Source organism: Humulus lupulus, chromosome X (genome assembly GCF_963169125.1).
Source record: "Humulus lupulus chromosome X, drHumLupu1.1, whole genome shotgun sequence".
NCBI classification, from domain to species: Eukaryota; Viridiplantae; Streptophyta; class Magnoliopsida; order Rosales; family Cannabaceae; genus Humulus; species Humulus lupulus.
In genome coordinates this window covers 1,817,511-1,841,889 of record NC_084802.1, presented here as the reverse complement: position 1 = coordinate 1,841,889, position 24,379 = coordinate 1,817,511, and the positions used below count along the sequence as shown (strand labels likewise).

At 30.0% G+C, this 24,379-nt stretch overlaps 3 protein-coding genes and 1 pseudogene across 4 annotated transcripts; 1 reads left to right on the top strand and 3 right to left on the bottom strand.

Annotated features, from left to right (window-relative positions):
• The first annotated feature begins 1,002 nt into the window (after positions 1-1,002).
• LOC133804107 (glutaredoxin-C6) lies at positions 1,003-1,974 on the top strand. Its single transcript, XM_062242257.1, has one exon. It carries the CDS (start codon positions 1,082-1,084, stop codon positions 1,556-1,558), a length of 477 nt encoding a protein of 158 aa, XP_062098241.1. The 5' UTR covers positions 1,003-1,081; the 3' UTR covers positions 1,559-1,974.
• A 4,334-nt stretch (positions 1,975-6,308) lies between these two features.
• Positions 6,309-9,313, bottom strand: LOC133803608 (probable ADP,ATP carrier protein At5g56450). Its single transcript, XM_062241706.1, has 2 exons — positions 8,630-9,313; positions 6,309-7,108 (listed from the first exon to the last, which is right to left on the bottom strand). The coding sequence occupies exons 1-2, from the start codon at positions 8,996-8,998 to the stop codon at positions 6,476-6,478; spliced, it is 1,002 nt and encodes a 333-aa protein (XP_062097690.1). The 5' UTR covers positions 8,999-9,313; the 3' UTR covers positions 6,309-6,475.
• A 1,430-nt stretch (positions 9,314-10,743) lies between these two features.
• On the bottom strand, positions 10,744-18,470 carry LOC133804262 (beta-fructofuranosidase, insoluble isoenzyme CWINV3-like). 2 transcript variants are annotated; one of them, XM_062242408.1, is made up of 8 exons: positions 18,379-18,470; positions 18,031-18,204; positions 17,480-17,488; positions 14,155-15,014; positions 12,679-12,837; positions 11,970-12,223; positions 11,778-11,868; positions 10,744-11,186 (listed from the first exon to the last, which is right to left on the bottom strand). In XM_062242408.1, exons 2-8 carry the CDS (start codon positions 18,185-18,187, stop codon positions 11,001-11,003), a joined length of 1,716 nt encoding a protein of 571 aa, XP_062098392.1. In that variant the 5' UTR covers positions 18,188-18,204; positions 18,379-18,470; the 3' UTR covers positions 10,744-11,000. The 2 variants fall into 2 exon arrangements, with proteins under 2 accessions (XP_062098392.1, XP_062098391.1); XM_062242407.1 differs by lacking the exons at positions 12,679-12,837; positions 17,480-17,488; positions 18,031-18,204; positions 18,379-18,470 and having other exon boundaries at positions 14,155-15,032.
• Positions 18,471-19,378: 908 nt separating this feature from the next.
• Positions 19,379-23,701, bottom strand: LOC133804406 (beta-fructofuranosidase, insoluble isoenzyme CWINV1-like; annotated as a pseudogene).
• Between the last annotated feature and the right edge of the window lie 678 nt (positions 23,702-24,379).

The window sequence follows — 24,379 nt, the reverse complement described above, 5'->3', positions numbered from 1 at the left end:
AAAAAAATTAAAGTATAATCGTTCATTCTCAGCTCTTCGACCAATTTCTACGCTTCTTTGAACTTATCGCATTACTAATGACTCAAGAATTTATTTTATAATTGAAAATATTTTGACTAAAATTAGGTCTAGAGTACTATTTTGATATATTTTGTAAAACAAACAATCTAAATTATCATTTTACAAAACACATAAGCCGATCGCATATTAAAAAAAAATGCTAGAACCAAAATAATGGTGGTGTTTGGTAACACTTAAAAAATAGTTTTTTATTTAATTAATTAAAAATTTGACAATTAAACATAAAATGTATATGATAACTCTATTTTTATTTATTATTTTTTTAAATTTTAATTAAAATTTATTAAATTTTGAAAATAAAATTTTTCCACTTTCAAAATTTTTTTAACTCATTTTCGATTTTTTTCTTCTCTTCTTAAAATCAACACCTCATTTTATTAAACAAAAAATAAAAATTATCAAACACATTTATTATTTTTTGTTTTTAAAAACAAAAAACAAAAATAATTACCAAACAAATTTTTATTTAAAAAATATATATATAGTATTTTTATTTTTGTGTTTTAAAATTTCAAAAACAAAAATGGAAAACTAAAATTTAAGTAGATGGATTTTGAAAGTAGAAAATTTATTGAGAGAGTACTATTGTGATTGTTGCCATACTTGTTTTCTTAGTATTCTTCTTGTTTTTTTTCACAATAAAGAATTAAAAAAAAAAGAAATATGACGCAAGAAGAAAAGAAATGCAATAAATAGGCGCGTGGGAAGCCCAATTCCCAAACCTACGATTCCAAAGCACGAATATATATATATATATGTATGTAAACAACAGTAGTTTGTGACGTAAGCAACCACACACTCACACTACTCTCTCTCTCACACACACATTATTATTATTATTATTATTTTCTTTTTTAAAATAAATAAATAAATAATTTTATTTATTTATTTTTCATTTATAAAATCTCCTTTCCTTTCCCCAAAAACACCCCACACACCCCGCGTTGACATCAAATCAAACACAGCCACTCTCTCTCTCTCTCTCTCTTCTGATTCTGAGATGCAAGGCCTACGGCGGTGCTCAAACGACGTCGTCCACCTCGACCTGGGTCCAACCACAACCGCCACGACAACCACGACGACAAGCGGAGCCGTCGTTGTGTCGTCGTCGTCCTCTTCCTCGCTATCGATCGACGATGAGGAGTCGGTGGAGACCCGAATCCAACGCCTGATATCGGAGCACCCGGTGATCATCTTCAGCCGGAGCTCCTGCTGCATGTGCCACGTCATGAAGAAGCTCCTCGCCACCATCGGAGTCCACCCGACCGTCATCGAATTGGACGACCACGAGATCCCCTTCCTGCCTTCGTCTCCCTCCGCCTCCGCCGGAGAAGATAGCTCGGACAACCACCACGCCTTCGCCGCGGCTCCGGCTGTCTTCATCGGCGGCGTCTGCATCGGCGGCTTGGAATCTCTCGTCGCCCTCCACCTCAGCGGCCACCTCATCCCTAGGCTCGTCGAAGTTGGCGCTCTCTGATTCGTAATTACTAAGAACTTTTTTTTTTATTATTATTATTTTTATTTTGCTCAATCTTATATATGAAATATAGTTGTAATTTTCTCTTATAATTTGGGTTATTTTGTTTAAAAAAAATTAATTAGGACAGGAAAAAAAATGAAGAAGAAGAAGAAGATATAATAACCCCTTTGCTATGGTTTATTTTTATTTTTTTTTTGTATAAATCCAATTGTTTTTCCTCCTGAATATTGGTCAAATACCAGTAAGAAAGATTAAGACGGGAAAGTCAAACAATCGTGTGGTTAGGATTGATTCGTCGACCCCTTCGGCGTGATCTAGTCCTAATATTGTTCAGTTTAGTTACTTATAAGTTATAACATAGAATGATATATTTTGGGCAATCTGGACCGTCAAATGTGTTGACTTTCCTTTGACTCTTGTTGGAGTTTTAGTTTATATATCTCTTCTTATATTTTGGCTGTTGAATTTGATAATATATATTTTTCATAAAAATATCATATTATCTTGTAAATTAGTGCTTTTCTTTCTTTGGTAATTTTACTAATTTTTAATATTTTTTTAATGTACTTTTGGCCAGTCATAGGGGGGCAATCTCTATTTTTTACCAAAAAAAAAAAAAAATACATTTCTATTTTTTGTAATTAAATACCTCAAAATGACACAGATGTACTTTCAATTATTTTTTAAAAAATAAAATTGACAAATAAACTCATATTAGCCAAAAATATTGTAAATTTAAATTGTTATATTTGGGTTAGAACAAATGAACACAAAGGGGTCCCACTTACAATTATTGAGAAATGGGATGATGATTCTTTTTCTAAATAGGTTCTATGCTGTTTTGATTTTTTTTGCTAAGATGAAATATAAGAAAAAGAAGTTCTTTTTAGTTTTTATTATTTAATAAAATTAATAATAATAATAATAATCTTGGAATAAGGAAGTACTTTGATGACGATGACAAGCTAAAATGAAATATCAAAACGACACTGTTAGATATTCTGACAATGTTACTCCAATTATTGCAAATATCTTCTAACCAAACACGACTCTATTTTTTTCCTTTCTTTTTTACTCTAAAAATGTTTATATTATTTTAGTTCTCTTTTTCATATATATATTTTAGGAGATTCTGATGTAAGAGTTTCAAAAAAGTTCATAGGTGACCCGTGAATATTTTTATAAAAATTTTCAGAAAATTTTGAATAATTTACATTATCGAAAACCAAGCACATAAAAAAAATTAGTCGCCTGTGAAATTTGTTTTAAATTTAATTTTCGGTATTATAGATTATTTTGAAAATTTTAAAACTTTATAGAATGTTCTAAGGTTCTTTATAATATACACAATCATAAAAAAATCATTCCTACAACATATTTTCCCGATATTTTATATATTTTTGTTAGGGCTTTAAGACCTAAATTTAGAGAATGGGATGACAAAACAAAACTCAAATTTTGTCACAATGTTATTGTGTCACGATTTTAGCCACCCATAATTAATTAATTAATTACCACTATCCCTCAAATTAATTACTTTTTTTTTTTACCTAACTAATCTTTACATAAATATAAAACTAAAATTTATTATTAAAAAATATGTCCTTGTTGGTTTTTAACTGACTAGATTATACAACATTTTGGTCTTTTACATTTATGCTAAATACCATATTTACATCATATTTTTAAATAAAACTAAAATACATACAAAAATGCCCTCATTTCAAATGACATCATACTATTATAAATGTTTAACTTTTTTTTTACCAATTTGAAAAAATGTCATATAATGTTACAATAATATATTTTTTTCATTACTTAATTACTATTTAAAAATTAAAAAAAATCATACAAAAACAACCTCAATGACACAATACTATCATATAAATGTTCAATTTTTAAAACCAATAAATTAAATATAAACATATAACATCACATAATGTTACAATAATATTCACTTTTTTCGTAATTAATAATATATATTTATATACGGAAAGTAGGAAAAATCTCAGGTGCATCTCTTAAACAGGGACACACTGGTACACCTCCTCTCTAGTTTTTTGTGTAATTTTTTTTATGACCATGTATATTGTAGTTATGTAGAGTATCCTGCAAATTTTCAAAAAATTCAGAATAATTTACAGTGTCAAAAAATAAGGTTAAAATAGTTTGATGCACGCGTAACTATTTTTTTTTATGCGCGTGAAAATTAGCGTATTTGAATATTATTTTCGACACTGTAAATTATTCAAATTTTTCTGAAAATTTATAAATACTTTAAATAACTACAGTATACACGATTATAAAAAAAAAAATTTGCTCTAAAAAATTCTTGTGGATCCAAAAATTAGAGAGAGGGTCCACCAGAGAACTACTATAGAAAATATAAGTGTGAGGGTTTTGATTGTGTGGTAAAGAAGAGAGAATTGTTCAAAGATGTGATGATCTTTCCAATTAAGGAATGGAAAGGAAGAAAAGCATGTATGGAGGATTATTAAGAGACATTACCCCACTTTTCACATCTTAATTTATTTTAATTAATTAATTAATTGATCTTTAATTTGAAATAAATAAATAATAGATTTCCTTTAGGTTTGGAAAAGACAGCTTAAGTGAGGACTGATGACAACAACAACATTAACAACCACAAACCACAATCCAATAATGGCATTTTTAAAAGGAAATTTTTTTTGGAGAATCATACGTGGCACACATGCAATGGGTTTGATTGTACATCTAAGGTGGACCCCACCACATAGAATCTTTACAGCCTAACGTTAGAAGAATCTCATTGTGATTCTTTTCAAAGAAAATGAAGAAAGAAAAAACTATGTAAAGGCACATTCAATAATTTAAGCCAAAAAAAAAAAAAAACTATATAATAAAAGCAAAAGTTGAGTTTATTTATATATTAAAAAAAAGAAGGAGAAGAGAAATAATGAATTGGACAACCCTAGTGCCTCAACTGAGAGTTCCTTAATGGTAGGGCTTTAGATGCACTAATCTTAAAAAAGTTGAAATTTAGTCTAAAGTACTTTCAAAGCCATTATAATAGTTGAATTAGTAATGATATGTGAACACAAAATAAGTACTAAATTAGTGATAGAGGTGAATCTAAAATTTTATTTAAGTAGGAACGAAAATTTAATAATTATGTTAGAATTTCGGTACTGTTTCTTCTGAAAAGAGTTCTGTATTTCCTCTCCTAATTTCTCTATTCTTTCTCATACTTAAATCACGAGAAAGAGATACAACGAAATAATGGGAAATGGAACATGGTGCTCCCTTATTCAGGAGAATAAGCAGAAAAAATTCCTATAAAATATTTGTATCGATAAAGATATAGTAATAAAATTATGTAAATAAAAATAAAATACTAAGGGTAGGGTGGTGGTTGAGAAAGTAAGGAAGATGATAGTGATTTATGATTAAAGTATATTGTATACCAGGTTATTTTTTTCATATGTAAAAAGTTTCGGGTTATTAATTTTAGGAAGACGAATAGGCAATAAATAAGAAAATGAAGAACATACAGATTTTACATGGAAACCCTTACGAGAAAAAATTACGAGCAAATGTGAGAAAATTCACCTTATCGAAAAATTGAATGATACAAAAGTCTGATGCAGTCCAACCATAATCAAACATTAAGGGAAAATGTAAAATCGTAATTAAAAGTCCATACAAAGCCCCAATTTTTCTCAATATTTTATTACCACAAAATGTCACACTGCGAGCTTTAAGCTGAGCCAATTTGAATTCGAGTCATAAACATAATACTAATTTTGATTTGAAATCTAAATTTTAATATATACCAATAAAGTCTGACATGATTTTATCTCGATTTAAGTAGATTTTTCAATTCTGTGTGCATCACTATTCTTTGTCACGGGTTAAATTCCCCATTATTCATAAGTGGAATATACAGTAATAAAAAAGATATACCAATATGAATAAAAATTTAGTACACATTTTGTATGTACATGTTTTACTTAAAATAATGTCAAATTACCATTACTTAATGTCAATTTACTATTGTTTAATAATTAAAGTATAAATTAATTTATATTGTAGCTTTTGCTGGAGTGATGGGGTTCGTTCATTATCTCTTTACTGTGGAACCCTCACCCCTTACTCATTTGATTGGAGAAACATCATAGCATAGGACCTTCTTACCTTTTTCTTCCCCATTAATTACTCTTATATGCTTACTTGGATTATTATGTCACGTTATTATTATAATAATAGTGATTAAATATATATATATATAAGTTTGAGAATTTTCTTACAGGGCTTCTCTTTAAGCTCTATCAGTAAGACTTTCAGTGTTTTTAATCCGTGAATAATTTTCGGTGCAATTTTATTTTATGACCATGTATATTGTAAGTATTTAGTGCATCCTGCAAATTTTCGCGCGTGCAACAACATGTTTAAACCTCGTTTTCGGTACTATAAACTATTCAAAATTTTCTAAAAATTTATAAAATGCTCTAAATAACAACAATATACATAGTCATAAAAAAAATTACACTCAAAACTATTCTTAAGAACTATTCTTGAGAACCCTACTAATAGTGATTAAAGTAAAAAGCTAAAAAAATTAATTGTCCTATATAAGTATATCATTATAATATATATGACTGTTCAAAAAGTTTTTACTATTGGAATTTTCTCTTTACATTTCATTAATGATGTGAGAATCTTTCTCAATCAATCAATCTAAACCAACAAAGTATAACACTTGGAATTTGCCCATCCACAAGGCTAAATTATATAGCTTTTTTTTGCTTTCATTTATTTATTGCCACATAGAAAAAATCATTTATCTCTCTTGTAACTTTTTTTTTTCTTTCCCTCATCTTACATTAAAATGGGGGTCAAACCAAAAAAGTCAACAAAAATGGATGACCTCTGCTAAAATCCTCCCCAATTCATGAACTTCTTAACCTCATCGTACAAAACCAAGATGGCCGCAGCTCCTGTACTCCTAAAAATGTTAGAAACTGCGCCTCGGTAAAACGACACCACTCCCTCTGTCCTGTAAATCTTCCTCCAGCAGTCCCGAGTGCTGCGGTACATGGGCGTTTCGAGTCCTGACTGCATCATCATTCGCCTACGGACTGTATCCATCGGATAGGACAACATCCCTGCTGTCGTCGTCACTGCCTGAGCAGCTATCCAGCGCTTGAGCAATGGCACCTCGGGTTTGGATTCTTTGGACATCATCTCCTTCATTGTGTCGAACCCCCCAAAGTAGATCCCCCGGTGGATGATCATTCCTTGTAGGGAAGCAGGCAGCCCGCGGTAGATCCCCCGAATGCCATCTTTCCTGCCAACGGTGGCGAGAAAGTGAGAGATGCCGCGGAACTGGCGGACTTCGTTCCTGCCAATGTCTGCAGCCAGGCGGGTGTGGGCTATGTCAAGAGGGTATATTAGGATCAGCGTGGTGCAACCTGCTGCAGCTCCAGCGATGAAGTTGGCTGATGCACCGGAGGCAAAATGACCTGCCTGTGAGTTCCCACTTCTTAACATGTTTCGATACAGATCCTGTGTTGAAAGAAGAAACAAATCAATAGGGATTCTTCCTAATATTTTGTTGAACTCTTTATTGGATCAATACTTTTCTAGCCATATTTGTAATTCAATTAAAACCATTATGCAGGCCTAAAGTAGCAAACTACTTTATTGTCTCGTTCATAAACATCATTACATAAAAGCAAAATATTAATATGTAATATATAAAAACTGATATAAATGACATCACCTCATTATATATTCAGTCACATTAAAAGCAACATCCACTAGTATATAATTGCCTCAACAAGTACAAACATGGTTATTGTTGCTCAAATACTATGGGACACGCTGTTTTTCAAGCCAAAAAAGTAAGTCTAACCACGATTCAAGGTGGCTATATCCACTTGTTTGAATTTAAAAATAAATCCCCCCTTGTCTCAAGGCCGAGTAATGAAAAATACAATTCACTTTCTTTAAATAATTCATATGTATGACTGCTCTTTTACCCCCCAATAGGCATGAAAAACCTATCACCATCATAATAAAGAAACTAGGTTTCTCAAGAATTCCTAGCCACTAGTTTCCCTTATAAAAAGATTACCAAGGCAAGTGGAAAACTCCCATAACTAGCCTTTGACTTGTGAGTTTTTCGGATTTTGGGCTCTCAGAACATTAAAAAATGCAAACCCAGATAAGAAAATGAATCTATTTCCGTTAATCTTTTGAATGCTTCATTCTACTCTTTATCTGGCATTTGAATAAGATAACCATAGAAATAGAACAAACCGGATGGTTACACCAACAAACATCAGCTAAACGAGATTTAAAACATATCATAAATGAATTTACATTTTTTTATCAATGAGAGCTTTCATTTTTCTAACAAATTGCTAGACTTGGTTAATGAGGTCCAATTCTCTTAAATACCTCTTTTTAAGTCATACAATGAGAATGTCCAATTCTCTTAAGTCAACCAGAAACAGGGGACCATTAATTATCTCATTTAATATTAATAAACTTAAGAGCTGAATAGATAAGCATGTTAGAGGTTTATTACAAATCAAATCTTGCATATAAGGCTACTGAATGACACTCACTACCAATTGATATAATACATTTCCTTTAAATATAAGCAAAAGACAAGTGTTCATATAACCTAGAAACAATTATCAAAGAAAAGGTTCTAAGAAGAAAAAGAAAAACTACTGCACTAACTTGACATTTAGCATAGGTTTTAGAATCAGGCTCCTGAGTTGCCAATGTCATTTACATCAAACACTGTCGTTTTTCACTTGATTCATAGAGTCCATGGCTTATAAATACAACTAACTATTAGACAAAACAATGTCTACTCTCAGCAACATAATCATATAATTCAGTAACAACTTCCTAGAAAGAGTCTACGAGTTCTGCAATTACATTCAAGGCCCAATTCAAAATCAACTACAAGAACTACTAATCTTTGCCCAAGAGCAATTAAGTTGATCAAAATAAATGCTTAATCACAAGAACTGATCTTTGCCCAAAAAGAGAAAGGATATTGAAATGTACCTTGAGGGAGAAATTGAGAGCAACAGAAGGGTAATAGCGAATAACACTGCTTCCATTGCCTCTCCACAATGAAAGAATGCCTTCTTCCCGGACAGTACGAGCTATACAATCAAACATTCCCTTGAATCTTCTACGCCCACTTCCAACAATGGCCAGATTACTCTCTTGGGTCTGTAACAAAAGCTTTGCTCTCTCAATCGGCGCAACAATCGTGTGTACAACTCCACCCATCACCGCACCCGCCAATAGATCACGATGAAAGTTAGCCAACCAATAGTACGAACTCGATGAGCTTTCCCCACCCCTTTCTGGGTTAGCTTCATCTTTCTCTTTCGTTTTCCCAAACCCTTTGTTTATATTATCACCCATAAAAGAAGACCCAGGTAAAGATTGAATCAAACTCTATCTGAATTTTCTTGGTTATGCGGCGAAAACCCAATTCCCAGAACTCCGTAAAAATTTTACCTTTTCTCTTTTCGAGTGTAGAAATCTTTCGAAAAATGGCGTGAACGCTAAGACTCGGGAATATACAGAACAGAATAAAATTTGAAGAAATTCGTTTTAAAGGCAAAATCTTTGGAGATGGGTTCTTGGTTGGTGACGTTTTGGGGATTCAAATTAGGAAATTTGAAGGTTTTGGTGGCCGTTTTTATCTTTTCTTCCCCAAAATGCACAGTGGATTACTTTCACTTCACGCTAGGTTTTGAAGAATAATAATATATATTATAATTAAGTAAATGGATTTTTATTCAATAATTTTTGGAATATTAATTATTATTATTATTATTTTAAAGAAAATCATATCCTAATTTGCAATAAGTAAAATAAAGGAGTCTAAATAATTTTTATAAAAGAAGTGTATAGGTATTGATGTGATGAAATTGAGTTGTACTTTTAGGAATTTCTTTTTTCTCTAATAATTTTAGGAATATTTGGTCAAGACCATTAAACAAGAATAAATTCGAAAAAAAAAAAAAGAAAGGAAGCCAAATCCAATACGTTGTACTTGAGAAAAGTTAATAAAGTTGCATTAATAATAATAATAATAATAATAATAATAATAAATTTTTATAAGTATGTCATTAACTTAATACAAATAAATAAATATAATTGAAAAATGAATAATTCTAAGAAGATTATCTATGTTATAGCTAAAGTAGCTATAATTTAACTAGCTATAAATTATTTAACATGTTTTTACATTATCCAATTAATTTGACTTCTTTACTATTTGTGTTTGTTAATAAAATAATATTTATATATTTATTAAGAAAACAATATTTGGCTGCTCTCTATTATTGTAGTGTATACATAGTAGAAAGAATAGAAGTTTCTCTAACTAATATTTTTTTTTTATGAATTAATTACTTGTTTTACTATTTTTATATATTTTAAAAAGCTTTTAAAATGTGTGTTCTTTTTAAAAAAAAAAAAATTAATTAGTCTTACCTGCCCGTCAACTAAACCTTTCCAACAACCCCAATTAAAGATACAACTTTGAAGATTCAACCTTATATTATTTGATTACGAACGTGGTTTATTTAAATTATTAAAATATATAAAGGGCAAGTAGTTTTGTCACACTCTGCCCATTTTCATCTAAAAACGACGTGTCGTTTTCTCAAATGATCTCACTTAACATGTCATGTCGTTTTCAGATATTATCATTGAACATAAGATAAAACTTGTCTTTATTCATAATAGATAAGGACGAAAACGACAATCCACAACCTAAACGTCATCAAATACCTAATCATCTCATACATTATAGGGTTTGTAGGTGCCGTATCGATATAATACACTCTCAAAAATGATATTTGTGAATGTTGTAATCTCAATTTCTGTTTATGATAATATTTATTGTAGTTAAAGTGACCCTCAGGGTCGGTCCTGAAAAAAAGTTGACCTAAGACGGTTTTAATAAATTTAAAAAAAATGAGCCCTTTTGTTTATGTCATTTTAAATAAAATTAAACTAATATTTAGTAATTTTAAAAAATGACCCTTGGGTAGGGGTGGGCCCTAGGCACGGGCCTAGCCCGCCTATGCCCAGGGCTGGCCCTGGTGACCCTCGTGCAATTTTTTTTAAAATTTGAAATAATTTCAAATCGCTAATTGCATATGTGCTTGTTTTTTTATAAGCGTGTAAAAATAATTATCTTAAACTCTGTTTTTAGTTCTGTAAATTATTCTGAACTTTTTGAAAATTTATAAGAAAGTCACTATTATTACATTAAATACCGTCATTAAAATAATTGGAATAAAAATACTCCAAGTGTCAATTTTGGGAACGTGTGTAGTATCGATACACCATGAGGCCGTGTTGTATCAATATATTAACGTAAACCGATTATTTTTGGATTTCTTCTCTTCTACATGGACACAATTCGAGCGTTCTTCATACTCCAAGCGTTAAGATTTGAGATCTTAACACTAGTTGTTCCATTGTTGAATGCATATAAATGAGCTCCTTCGTTAATTGCCAATACTGGATAAACCCTAGCTGTGATACAACTCCTCCCTTCTCCACCAAAACTCTCAACTATTGAATGATCAATCTGCACCAACAAAAAGAAAATCAAGTAATTCTTAAAGATAAATTTAATTATATAATCTTGATAGATTTATATGTACTTAATTTTAGATTGAATAATCGATGTATCAATTTATCATCGATCAAACGAATCTATATTAAATAGAATTTATCTTTGACAAAATTTAGAATAAGCCATACATAACAAAAGATTTTTTTTAATATCATTTTGCAAATAATTTCTTTTTGATAATTTTTTACAAAATAATTTTCAAGACACATTCGATTGGACAATATATCAATATCTTATTAAGAAAAATGTGATTTTGCATTATGATATAATCTCCGTATCAACTTATCATCGATCAAACGAATCTGCATTAAATAGAATTTATCTTTGACAAAATTTAGAATAAGTCATACATAACAAAATAACTTTTTTTTTAATATCATTTTGCAAATAATTTATTTTTGATAATCTTTACAAAATAAATTTAACGACGCATTCGATTACACAATATATCAATATCTTATTAAGAAAAAAGTAATTTTGCATTATGACAAATAAAAAACATGTATTTTCATTGTTACTTAATCAAATCATGAACATACATACCAAAGTTCTCAATGTTATTTTCTCTTGGAGAGGATCCAAGTCTAGAAAAGTCCCATATGTGGTTTTGTCAAGCCCATCTCTCAATGAAGACCTGCTCAAAGTCATGACTCATTTTTATAAAGTTTCATACTCAAAATTCTCAAAAAAATATCAAAGTATAAATCCATATGAACTAAGCAAAAAAACAAGTACCTGCTTTGGTCACTACACATCAGAACAACATACTTCTTCTTCTCCTCACTATTATTGGTTTTGAATATTCGAAAGAAGATTGAAGTTTGTTCTGTTAAGTCATCAGAAGCCAAAACCTTCAAACCAAAGGCTCCAACTTTGCCTCTTACATTTGCATTTGTCTCACCACAAAGCATTTGGGGATCAACTCGACTCGAGTTCATTGACTCGGCCTCTTCCAACTCAGTTACCTCAAATGAAACTTCCACATCTGCCTAATATGAATAAAATATATGTAGAAGATTTCTCAATGATTATTATTTATAAATTAGTATTAACAATTATGATGATATGACAATATAGTGATTTTGTATAACAAGTTGTAAATATTTTCTTTTTACATTAAATTCGAATTTAGTAATTTTTTTTGCAATAATTAATATTATTTCCAACCAATAAGAGACACTAGCTATATTAAGAAATTGACATGCATTTGAAAATGAAAAGTTTACAATATTATATTATCATAAAAAATACATGTTTTTCATCAGGTAATCTTTCTAAAAATTTGAAAAAATCAAAATTTATTTTTAGAAATATTAATTAAAAACTATAAATATAGACCATTAATCTTAATCAGATAATTAACATTAAAATAATCATCCATGGTAATAACCGTGACTCATAATAAAGACAGTGAAACTCAATTTTGGGTTATTTATTTATTTACCTGTGAAGCTGTGATACCAGAAATTTCAATGACTAAGTCACCCTGAAGCTCGATGTTTTGGAGACTAACTTTGTAACCTCTTAGTTTTTCTATCTCTTCTACTGGCCATTCTACTAATTGGCTCCCTGATTTACTTAGAACAACACTTCTGGGAATAGACTGAGAAATAATTATATATATATATATAAATATATAAATATTTATATAAAGTTAAGGTCAGTTGTGTCTATACAAGAATAAACAGAAAACTTAAACTAAAGACTAATTAATCTACAATGAGAATTTCAAAATATTATTTAATTTATTAGGATTTTCTTCTTAATCTTGTGAATTTGATAGTATTTATTTTATTATCTAATGGAATAATATTAAGCTCATCTAAATAAATAAATAAAATCTAAATTCTCTTTTGTTATATGGAACCCACAAACATAATGGATAATATAATATTTTAATGTACAAATAATTAAAGTTATTAAATGATCTTATTAATAATTTTCCCTATCAATAAAAAAATTTAAACCCCTTGTTTTTTTTTTCAATAAGATTAAACTAAGGAAACTTGCTATTTTTCTTAAGGTATCCAATAAAAAAAAAAAAGAGGCGACACCCTAAATTAGCAATACTTTATAGTATTTATTAAATTAAAATATATAAGATATAATATTAAATTACACTAATAACAATATATATATTAAAATTCCATTTTTCAAAAAAAGCTAGATTTCTCACTATCCATATCCTAGTGGATAATAAATACATGTCATGTTATTTGAAAAATTAAATAAAAATAATATAAATAGAAATCAATTTATTAACTACCAATTTTAAATAAGATGACATGTATTTATTAGTTAGAAATAAATTAAAATGTCAAAATTGAATGAATATTCTATAACTAAAATAAATTAATTTTAAGTAAAATTACCATCTCTAAACTTCTTTTTTTTTTTTTGTTGTAAATAAAGATATAAAAACAAAAAAGTTAAATACAATTTCGGTTCTTATATTGTATAAAAGTTATCGATCAGACATTTTGTTTTGTTAAATGACAATTCGGATTATGAGTTACAAAATATAACAAAATAATATCTTCGGCATCAAAGTAGTTTTAAATATAAGAAACTGGTTGTATTGTTAAATAATAATTCCGATAATGAGTTTTACAAAATAATATCTTCAACTGATTTTAATCAAAGTAATTTTAAATTCAAGATCAATTGTTATGTTTTTAAGGATACTATGAGTTCGAATGAGCAAAGAATGTGGCTGAGGAGCATAGAGAGAAATATTGTATTTAAAGTTATTTTGGCTAAAATCGGACTCAATATATTATTTTGTTTCATTTTGCAAAATTCATAATTCAAATTATCATTTGAGAAAATAGAGGCACAATACTTAAGAAAAAATGGTTTTTATCCAAATAAAAAATAATAAAAGTAAAAATATACTATGAAGAAAGTTCAGAGTTACTACCTGAAGCCCAGACCAGCCTTTCTTGGTGGCATCAGCATCACTCTCAGACTCATTCACCCAACCCCACACAACTCTCCTCTTCTTCTCAGAATCATAAAACGATTTCGAAGCATAAAACTTTCCATAATCTAATCTCAGATCAGAACCTTCATCCATAAAATCAGTCTCAACCTTAAACTCCTCAGTTTCAGGAGAATACTGTCCAAGCACATAGTAGTCACGACTATCGAAGCTGACTTTCAGAGCATGCTTCTTCTCATACTGATCTCCATTCAAGTAAGAATTGTCCCCATCTGAGCCGTTGATTCCCACAGGAAAAAAATCAGGACATTCCCACATTGCAGTCTTCTGAGACGAGTGAAGTGGTGCCACGGACCTTGTCCAGTTCACAAAGTCACTACTCTTGTACATAACGGCTAACGCATGTCCATCAATCCCGGCTCCGACTACGACCCGCCACATGTTGTCGGGGCCCCGCCAAGCGGTTGAGGGGTCTCGAAACCGGTCTGGGTTGAGGCCATTGATTGGAGTCATCAGAGGGTTGAGGGGAGACTTGGTCCATTCCCTGAGAAAAGGGTCCGAGAGGTTTTTGGGTGTGGCCAAGTTCTGGACTTGGCGGTTTTGAGAGTCGATTCCGGTGTATAGTATGGCTGGTTTGTTGCCCGGAAGGACGGTGGTTGAACCGCTCCAGCAGCCATTGATGTCGGAGTTTGGATCAGTGGGAGTCAGGGCTAAGTCGAGGTGAATCCAATCGATGAGATTGGGTGATATTGAATGTCCCCATGCTATGTTTCCCCATAATGGACCGTACGGATTGTGTTGATAGAAGAGATGGTATACTCCATTGTGGTACATTGGTCCTATATTGATGAAATGTTTCAACTTTAGAGCAAAGAATTGAACTTTTCGAGAAAAATTTCTGATGGGTTTTTTTAATTGGGATATTTGTGGTGTAAATAATCAATGTTTTACACGTAAAAATAACAAATGTTTAAAATATGTTAAAGATTAAAAACTAATATTTTTTCTTTGCGGTAAAAATACATAAAGTTGCTAAAATATTACTTTTATCAATACCTTTTGTGTTGGAATGGTTAAACATATTGACTAAGCAGACATTTGTCACTCTGTAATCGGTATATTTCATATTTTTTTTGAAAATATTTTAAATTAGAAAATTAAATTGAAAATATATTTTAAATTAATACAAATTTAAAAAATACATATTTCGATAACAAAAATACCTAAATTATAGAGTGATATATATGTGGTGAATCAACACTTGATAACTCCAACAAATGAGGTATTGAAAAAAGTAATGTTTAAAAAACTTTAGGTATTTTTGCCGCAAAGAAAAATCATTAGGTATTTATCTTTAAAATATATTGAACGTTGAATATTTTTGTAGTAAAAATAAAAAAATATATATTTAACTGTAACAATTGTAAAATATTAATTATTTATGCGGCGAATATTCCTTTTTTATTTCAACTTTCAAATTCACATGAAAAATCTAATGGTAGAAGTGTGTAAAAGTTGTATTGGAAGAAAATGATGTACTCCATTGTAGTACATTGGTCCTATATTGTAAATTTCTCAACTTTAGCAGAAAGAGCTGAACTTCTTAGAAAAAATTCAAATGGGGATTTTGTTTTTTTTTTAGTCATTTAATTTTTCAACTTTCAATTCACATGAAAAATATAAATACTAAAGTGTGTGGAAGTTGTATTTATAGGAGAGATGGTGTACTCACATTGGTCCTATATTGATGAAATATCTCAGCTTTAGAACAAAGAATAATTGAACTTTCTTAGAAAAAGTTCAGATGGGCTTTGGTATTTTTAATAATTAATTGTTTCTACTTTTAAATTCACATTAAAAATCTAAAGGCTAAAGTAAGTTGTATTGGTAGAAGAGATGGTATACTCCATTGTAGAACATTGGTCCTATATTAATGAAATTTCTCAACTTTAGCACAAAGAACTGAACTTTCTTATAAAAATTTCAGATGTTTTTTTAGTCAGTATTAAACTTTTCAACTTTTAAATTCACATTAAAAATCTAAAGGCTAAAGTGTGTAAAAGTTGTATTGGTAGAAGAAATGGTGTACTCCATTGTAGTACATTGATCCTATAATAATGAAAAATCTCAACTTTAGCATAAAGAACAGAACTTTCTTAGAAAATTTCAGATGGGTTTCTTTCTTTTCAGTCATTAAAGGTTTCAACTTTCAAATTCACATGAAAAATCTAAAGGCTGAAGTGTGTGAAAGTTGCATTGGCAGAACAAATGATGTACTCCATATTGTAGTACATTAATTAGTCCTATAGTGATGAAATGTCTCACCTTTAAAACAAAGAATTGAACTTTCCCAGAAAAATTTCAAATGGGATTTTTGTGTTTATAAGTCATTAGATGTTTCTAGTTCAAATTTTATGAAAATCTAAAGCTGTTATTATAGAACCTAACTTTACTGAAATTCTCAACTTTAGCACAAAGAACTAGAGCTGTAAATATGGATCGGGCTTTCTAGCACGGCACAAAACCGGCACGAGCACGACACGGCACGAAAAAAATATGAGTATGGACCAGGCACGACATGAATTGAAAAATTGACACAGCACGACACGATACGATAAGACTGAAAGCACGATACGAAAACACGAACAAACTAGCCCGAAAATACGACAAGATAAAAAAACCGATATTTTGACATTAATAACGATAATAAATTTTTATTTGTAAATTATCTATAAATTAAAATGATAATACAAGTTTATTATTTTTCTCAACATTTATATTTTTATAATTATATTAATTTATTATAAAATTTGTGAGTTAAAATTTTAGTATTTATTAGTAGGTATTCAAATTCTAATAATTATTTTTTATATAATTTTAGATAAAATATTATTAAAAAGTATATAAAGTTGGTCGGTCCGGGCCCAGCCCGAATTACACATTTACAACTCTACAAAGAACTGAACTTTCCTGGTCAAATTTCAACTTTTTCACATGAAAAATCTATAGGCATCGACTTAACTAAACACTTCAAATACACATTTTCATGTGCTTTATACAATTAATGTGAAGATTTATTTAATACCAACCTTGCCTAAGAAGGGTAGCTAAGTATTAGAAAAAGAAAAAGAAAGAAGGAAATAAGAATGAAAGCATTGAAACAGTAAAAAATAACTGATATAACTAACCTATGTACAAAGTCACTTATAAAACAACTAACAACTGTGATGTTTAGAAGTGAAAATTTTACTTGAAAAATATCATAGAGAAGACTAACATAGATGAATGAGTTAATAAAACATACCATTTGGATCTGAATATATTGATTATCAGCCAACCATGTTTCGAAGGTCATGAAATTGAAGCCATGAAAACAAATCAATAAGAGAACATGACATGAAATGAAAATATGATATATATATATATATATGGGAATATACTTATTTGGTACCATATATTTTTGCAAAATATCATTTTAGTACCCTCTGTTTTCAATAATGCTCATATGGTACCCTGTATTTTAAAATCGTATATATTTGGTACCCTAAACTCAGATTTGATAGATAAAATTTTATAAATATGATCAAACTGTTATATGTTATATGTAATTATGTAATTAAATTTAAATTTGTAACTTACATAATTGACAGCAGTTTGATTAAATTGACAAAATTTTATCTATCAAATCTGAGTTTAGGGTACCAAATATGTACGATTTTAAAATACAGAGTACTATATAAGCATTATTGAAAACAGATGGTACCAAAATGATATTTTGCAAAAACATATGGTACCAAATAAGTATATTCCCAATATATATATATATATATATATATATAGAGAGAGAGAGAGAACCGTTCATCCAGTTCTTGGAGGGTTGAAAATGATAGCCAGTCCTATAGGGCTGCTCATCAGGATTGGATTCAAGACTTCTTTGTCTATGATTTGAAGCTTCAATTCCATGGCTGATCAGAACTAGAAGGGTTAAACCAGTAACCCAAATCACAAACATCTCTGTTCTATAAGCTACTGCAAAAAAAAAAAAAAAAAAAGAACAGAATTGAGTTGAGTCAAATATACTTTGGTTAAGCTTTTTCTTACTTGACTTGAAAAAAACAATACTTAAATAATAGGAATTTAGATAAGTTGATGTACTTCGATCAAGAATTGCAAATGAAATAATAGCATGAACCTTGGACTTACTTCAAAAGCAGGAAAAGATTTCGAGAGATGTTTATATTTTTGCTTCTTTTAAAAGTATGGAAGATTGTGGTAAGAATGCATTTGCAAATTTGGTCCATTGTTATATAAATTACACAATATTAAATGAAATTGGTATACATCAAAATCTAAAATTAATTTAGGAAGAAGTCTTTTACGTAAACAAAGTGCTAGAAAAAGATTAGCTTGGTCTTCTTTTAGTCAAGTCAACTATAGTTATTGAAAGAATTAAAGACTCATTAAAAGTGGGCATGAGGTGTTCATAAAATCGTCCAGACCGCACAAACCGCGCCGTAATTTACAATTCAGAAACTTTTGCGGTGCGCTTTGTATTTTTGCCAAACTGCACAGTGTAGTGCAATTTGCGGCTTTAAATTTTATTAATGTAGTTCAAACCACACCACACCGCATTGCATCATTATATATATTAATTTTTTATTTTTTTTTACCACATTTAAAATTAATGTATAAATATTTATATAGTAAAATATACATAATATCTAGAAAAAATATATAATATTTTATAGAATGTTAACACATATTCTACTTCAATCTAAAGATATTTCTCATTAACTAAAATCTTTATTTCTATATTACATTTTTTCTTTGTTATTAGTTTGTTATATTTTTATTGTTTTGCTAAAAGTTTATTAGTTTGTTGTACAATTAATTATTTTGTTAAACACTCTATGGTTATGAGATTTATAATGAATATTTATTAATTATAATGTTTAATTGTTAAATTATTTGGCGATAGGTATAAACCGTCCACACCACACCGCATTTTGACAGTGCAGTTTGAGGTCTATACGGTGCGAGTTGCAGTTTGGAAAATTACTCAAACCGCATATGCAGTGTGGTCTAAAAAATTAGAGAAAAATTACAACCCCTGTACCACAAACACCCCTAGTCATGATCACAGGCCATTAATATATAGTTTGGTTTTTCATTCATGGAAGTTGGTCAAAAGAGAAATTGTAATCTAATTTCTAGAGGGTCTTATTGATTTTCTTCTCCTTTCCATGACACAAATCGAGCATTTCTCAGACTCCAAGCATTAAGCTTTGAGATCTTAACACTATTTGTTCCAATGTTGAATACATATAAATGAGCTGCTTTGTTAATGGCCAATATTGGATAAACCCTAGCTGTAATACAACTTCTCCCTTCTCCACCAAAACTCTCCACAATTGAATGATCAATCTGCACCAATACAAAAAACGTTACATTAATAGATATGTAAATCATACTATTCTCCGAGAGGAGATTCTAGTGACCCAACACTGTGACAAAATTAAAAATCGTAATGCTTTAAACTCTATGATGAGTTGCATCATATTTGTAGTTTGATATTACTAGTTGTATGATTTTTTTAGGGTAATTGAGGTTTGCCTCGTAATTTATGGAATTCTTAAAAAAAAAAAGGTTCATATTTTTTTAGACCTTGTGTTTTTTCCTATTACTTGTTTGGACCATGTGTTTTGACAAATTATTTTTTGGACCCTATGTTTTGTAAAATGGTTAAAATAGAATCCTAAACTCAATTTTGATGAAGAAAATATTGAATATAACAACACAGTTTTTAAGCAGAATGATTTTATTTTTGTTCTTAATTGTTAGTTTGGTAAATTATTTGTGATTTTAGTTGAGAAAATATTGACCAAAATCGAGTTTAGAGTTCTATTTTAACTATTTTACAAAACATAGGGTTCAAAAAGTAATTTGTCAAAACACAGTGTTCAAACAAGTAATGAAAAAAAACACAGGGTCCAAAAATGTATAAATATATATATATATATATATGAACATGTTACATACCAAGGTTCTTAGTGTAATTTTCTCATGTTGAGGATCCAAGTCTAGGAAGGCCCCATATGTGGTTTTGTCAAGGTCATTCCTCAATGAAGACTTGCTTTGGTCACTACACATCAGAACAACATACTTCTTCTCACTATTATTGGTTTTGAATATTCGAAAGAAGATTGAAGTTTGTTCTGACAAGTCATCAGAAGCCAAAACCTTCAAACCAAAGGCTCCAACTTTGCCTCTTACACTTGCATTTTTCTCATCACAAAGTAGTTGAGGGTCAACCCAACTCGGGTCCATTGACTCGGCCTCTTCTAACTCAGTTACTTCAAATGAAACTTCCACATCTGCCTAATATGAGTCAAAGTATTTGAAAATATGAAAAGAAAGTATAATTTAAAATTGATGTATTTTAAGAGTGATATCTTTTTTGCCTCTTGCATTTTCACTTTTTTGGCTTTTGCCCAATAAATTTTTGCCTCTGTTGTGTTTTGTCCCAAAAAGAAAAGGAACATAATTGTAGAATGAAATAAAATTATATATTAATATAAATTTAGAGGGTAAACATAAAAATAATCAATAATTTGAGAAAATTAACAATTTAAAAAAAAAAAAAAGTGTCGTGTCATATATATAAGAGGTGTGTTTTCAATAGTTGAAAATTTCAATGGTAAAATTAAAAAGATGTCAATAATTAATTTGAGTGGAAAAAAAATTGTCCAATGGTTTAATTATTATTACCTGTGAAGCTGTGATGCCAGAAATCTCAAAGATTGATTCACCATGAAGCTCCTTGTTTTGGATACTTACTTTCTCATCACTTCGTAGCTTTTCAATTTCTTCTATTGGCCATTGTACCAATTGCCTCCCAGTCTTACTAAGAACAATACTTCTGGGAAAAGACTGAAAAATCAAATAAAGATCAGATTTTTATAGCACAATTAATGATCATATATATATATATATTATTAGAGTGTTGTTATTTGACACCTTAAGTTGACCAACACCACAAGAGATACACTCTATAATTAGTTAGTGATATCTCATAATACTTATTCAATTCAAATAAATGAGACCCGATATTGGATTGTACCAATAGCAGTATGCCAACTTCTACCCTTAGCAATTCTCGTATTATTATGAGATTGAAATTTATTACCTGAAGCCCAAACCATTCAGTGGCATCAGCTTCACTATAAGACTCGTTAACCCAACCCCAAACAACTCTCCTCATCTTTTCAGAATCATAAAACGATTTCGAAGCATAAAACTTTCCATAATCCAATCTCAAATCACAACCTTCATCCATAAACTCACTCTCAGCCCTAAACTCATCTGTTTCAGGAGAATAATCTCCTAGTATATAGTAGTCTCGACTGATGAACTGGTAGCTCACTTTCAAAGCATACTTCTTCTCAAACTGATCTTCATTCAAGTAATGATTGTCACCATCTGAGCCATTGATTCCCACAGGGAAAAAATCAACACACTCCCACATAACACTGCTTTTCTTAGACTTGTGAAGTGGAATCTCAGACCTTGTCCACTTCACAAAGTCACTGCTCTTGTACAGCAGTGCCACCCCAGCTCCGCCAATATGGGCTCCGATTGTGACTCGCCACATGTCGTCGGGGCCTCGCCAAGCAGTTGTTGGGTCCCGAAACGAGCTCGGGTCGATGTCGTCGGTAGCAGAAAGTAAAGGGTTGAGGGGAGATTTTGTCCATTCTATGAGAAAAGGGTCTGAGAGGTTTTTGGGTAAGGCTAGGTTTTGGACTTGGTGGTTTTCTGAGTCACCACCGGTGTATAAAATGGCTAGCTTGTTGCCCGGGATGAAGGTGGTGGAGCCGGACCAGCAACCATTGATGTCGAGATTGGGATCGGTTGGGGTTAGGGCTATGTCGAGGTGAAGCCAGTCGATGAGATTGTATGAGACTGAGTGTGCCCATGTTATGTTACCCCAGAAAGGACCATAGGGATTGTATTGATAGAAAAGATGGTATACTCCATTATAGTACATTGGCCCTGTGTTAATCAAATTAATCTCAACTTTTGTAACATGAAATTGAATTGGTTAATTTATATTAGATGGGATTTTGTTTTTGTTATTAATCATCAAGTTTTCATGTGCCTCTATAGCTAGTTGTAGTGAGAAACTTATCATAACACATATGAGAAATGCTATGGATTCTTTTTCATATAAATATATTATATATTTTGTTTGGCAATTCAATTTCTATTTTTTTTGGCAATTATGTTTTTGAGCTTTATAAATAGTAGCAACTAATTCTTGATTGTTTATTTCTTTCATAAAGTTCTTGGTTTTTTAATGAATTTATTCATATAATATGATTTGTAAAAATATTTAAAAGTGTACAATATTGAGAAAAATATTAAATTGTCCATAAAACTTAGAATTTTGTTTTAAAAAATTGATTAATAGGACTTTCACTATTGTTTTAAAATCGAAGAATTTGATTGTCAATTTTTTTTTCTTAGGGACTAAGTTGCTAAACAATAAAAAATTGGGGATGTTTATGCTAATAAAATATTTATATTTTTTTTACTCTCCTTCTAATAATTTATATTATTTTTAATATATAAGTATGATACTCACATGTCAAACATCTCACTTCAAATACAAAACAAAATATGAAAGAGAATATTCTTAGAAAAACAAAATATGAAAGAGAATATTCTTAGAAAATAAATAGGTTAATTGAGTTGCTTAATTATTAACCCAACTTCTAATTTTGTATCAATATTACTACTTTCACTCTTTGTACCTATTATTTTTTAAGGCCAATCTTCTCCAAGAATGTAAACAAGTTTTTATGATTAAGTCCGAAGACATGTGAGGTGCACGTGCTTTTGTCTTGGGGAAATCATTTGTTTGTTTTGATAGAATTATATCAATTTTGACCAATCTTGTTTGTTATATACTCAAATTATATCAATTTTGTTTGTTTTGATAGAAAGTTGACCAATCTTTAATTTGGAACAAAAATCCCTTTTCTCTCTAACATAGATCACTTTATTTTTCCTCTTATTTGTTATTATGCTAAATCCCCTAGCTAATTAGTCCTAAAAACAATAATTAATTAAATTCTTAGAGACCATTTTTCCACCTAAAAATTTAAAAGAAAAAACATATATAGAGAGATGAGAAAACATACCATTAGGATCTGAGGATATTGATCATGTCCATTTTTTAACCACATGAAAATTGAATCAATCAAGAAAAAAAAACATCAATAAGTAAATAAAAATCCCAACTTTTTCAAACAAAAAAAAAACCCTAAAACAAATAATGAGAAAAAAACAAACCGTTCATCCAGTTCTTTGGGGGTTGGAAATGATAACCAGTTCTATAGAGCTGCCCTTGTTGGGGAAGAAGGCACTCAAGATTTTCATCTCTGCTAAGATTTGAAGCTTCATTTCCATGGCTGATCAGAATAATAAGAACTATCAACCCAATTATGAAAACCCTAATCATAGACATCGATTATCAAGGCTTTTGAAACTCAAAAACTCTAGTTTGATCAGAACCAGACTTTGTTGATTTTATAATCATAGCTAAATAAACTTGCTTTTAAAATATGAACAACTTGGAAAAAAAAATTAAGCAGGACAAATACTTGTGAACCAAATAATATAAAGCATTATGGTTTTAGCAAATTAATGGGAACCATGGTAGTCTTAAAATATTATGTAATTCATTGACTCATCACTATGTTATTTTTAAACAATGACTTCATTTTATATATATATATATATGGAGCGACTATAATGTGTCCTCTTTTTTTGTAACACCGGTACATCTTTTTTCTATTTCGGCACTTGAATAGTTATAATCCCAATTTTTTTTATATGATGGTGTACATTATAGCTATCTAGAACATCCTACAAATTTTCAAGAAATTCCGAATAAATTATGGTACCGAAATAGAGTCTAAACTGTCTGTTGCACTCGTGCCTGTTTTTTTGTGTACGCGTGTAAAATTTGACAGTTTGAACTCTATTTTCGGCTTCGTAAACTATTCAGAATTTCTTGAAAATTTGCAGGATATTCTAAATATCTACAATGTACACTATCATATAAAAAAATTTGGGATTATATCTATCCAAGTGCTGAAAATAGAAAATGATGTACCGGTGTTGCAAAAAAAGAGAATGCATT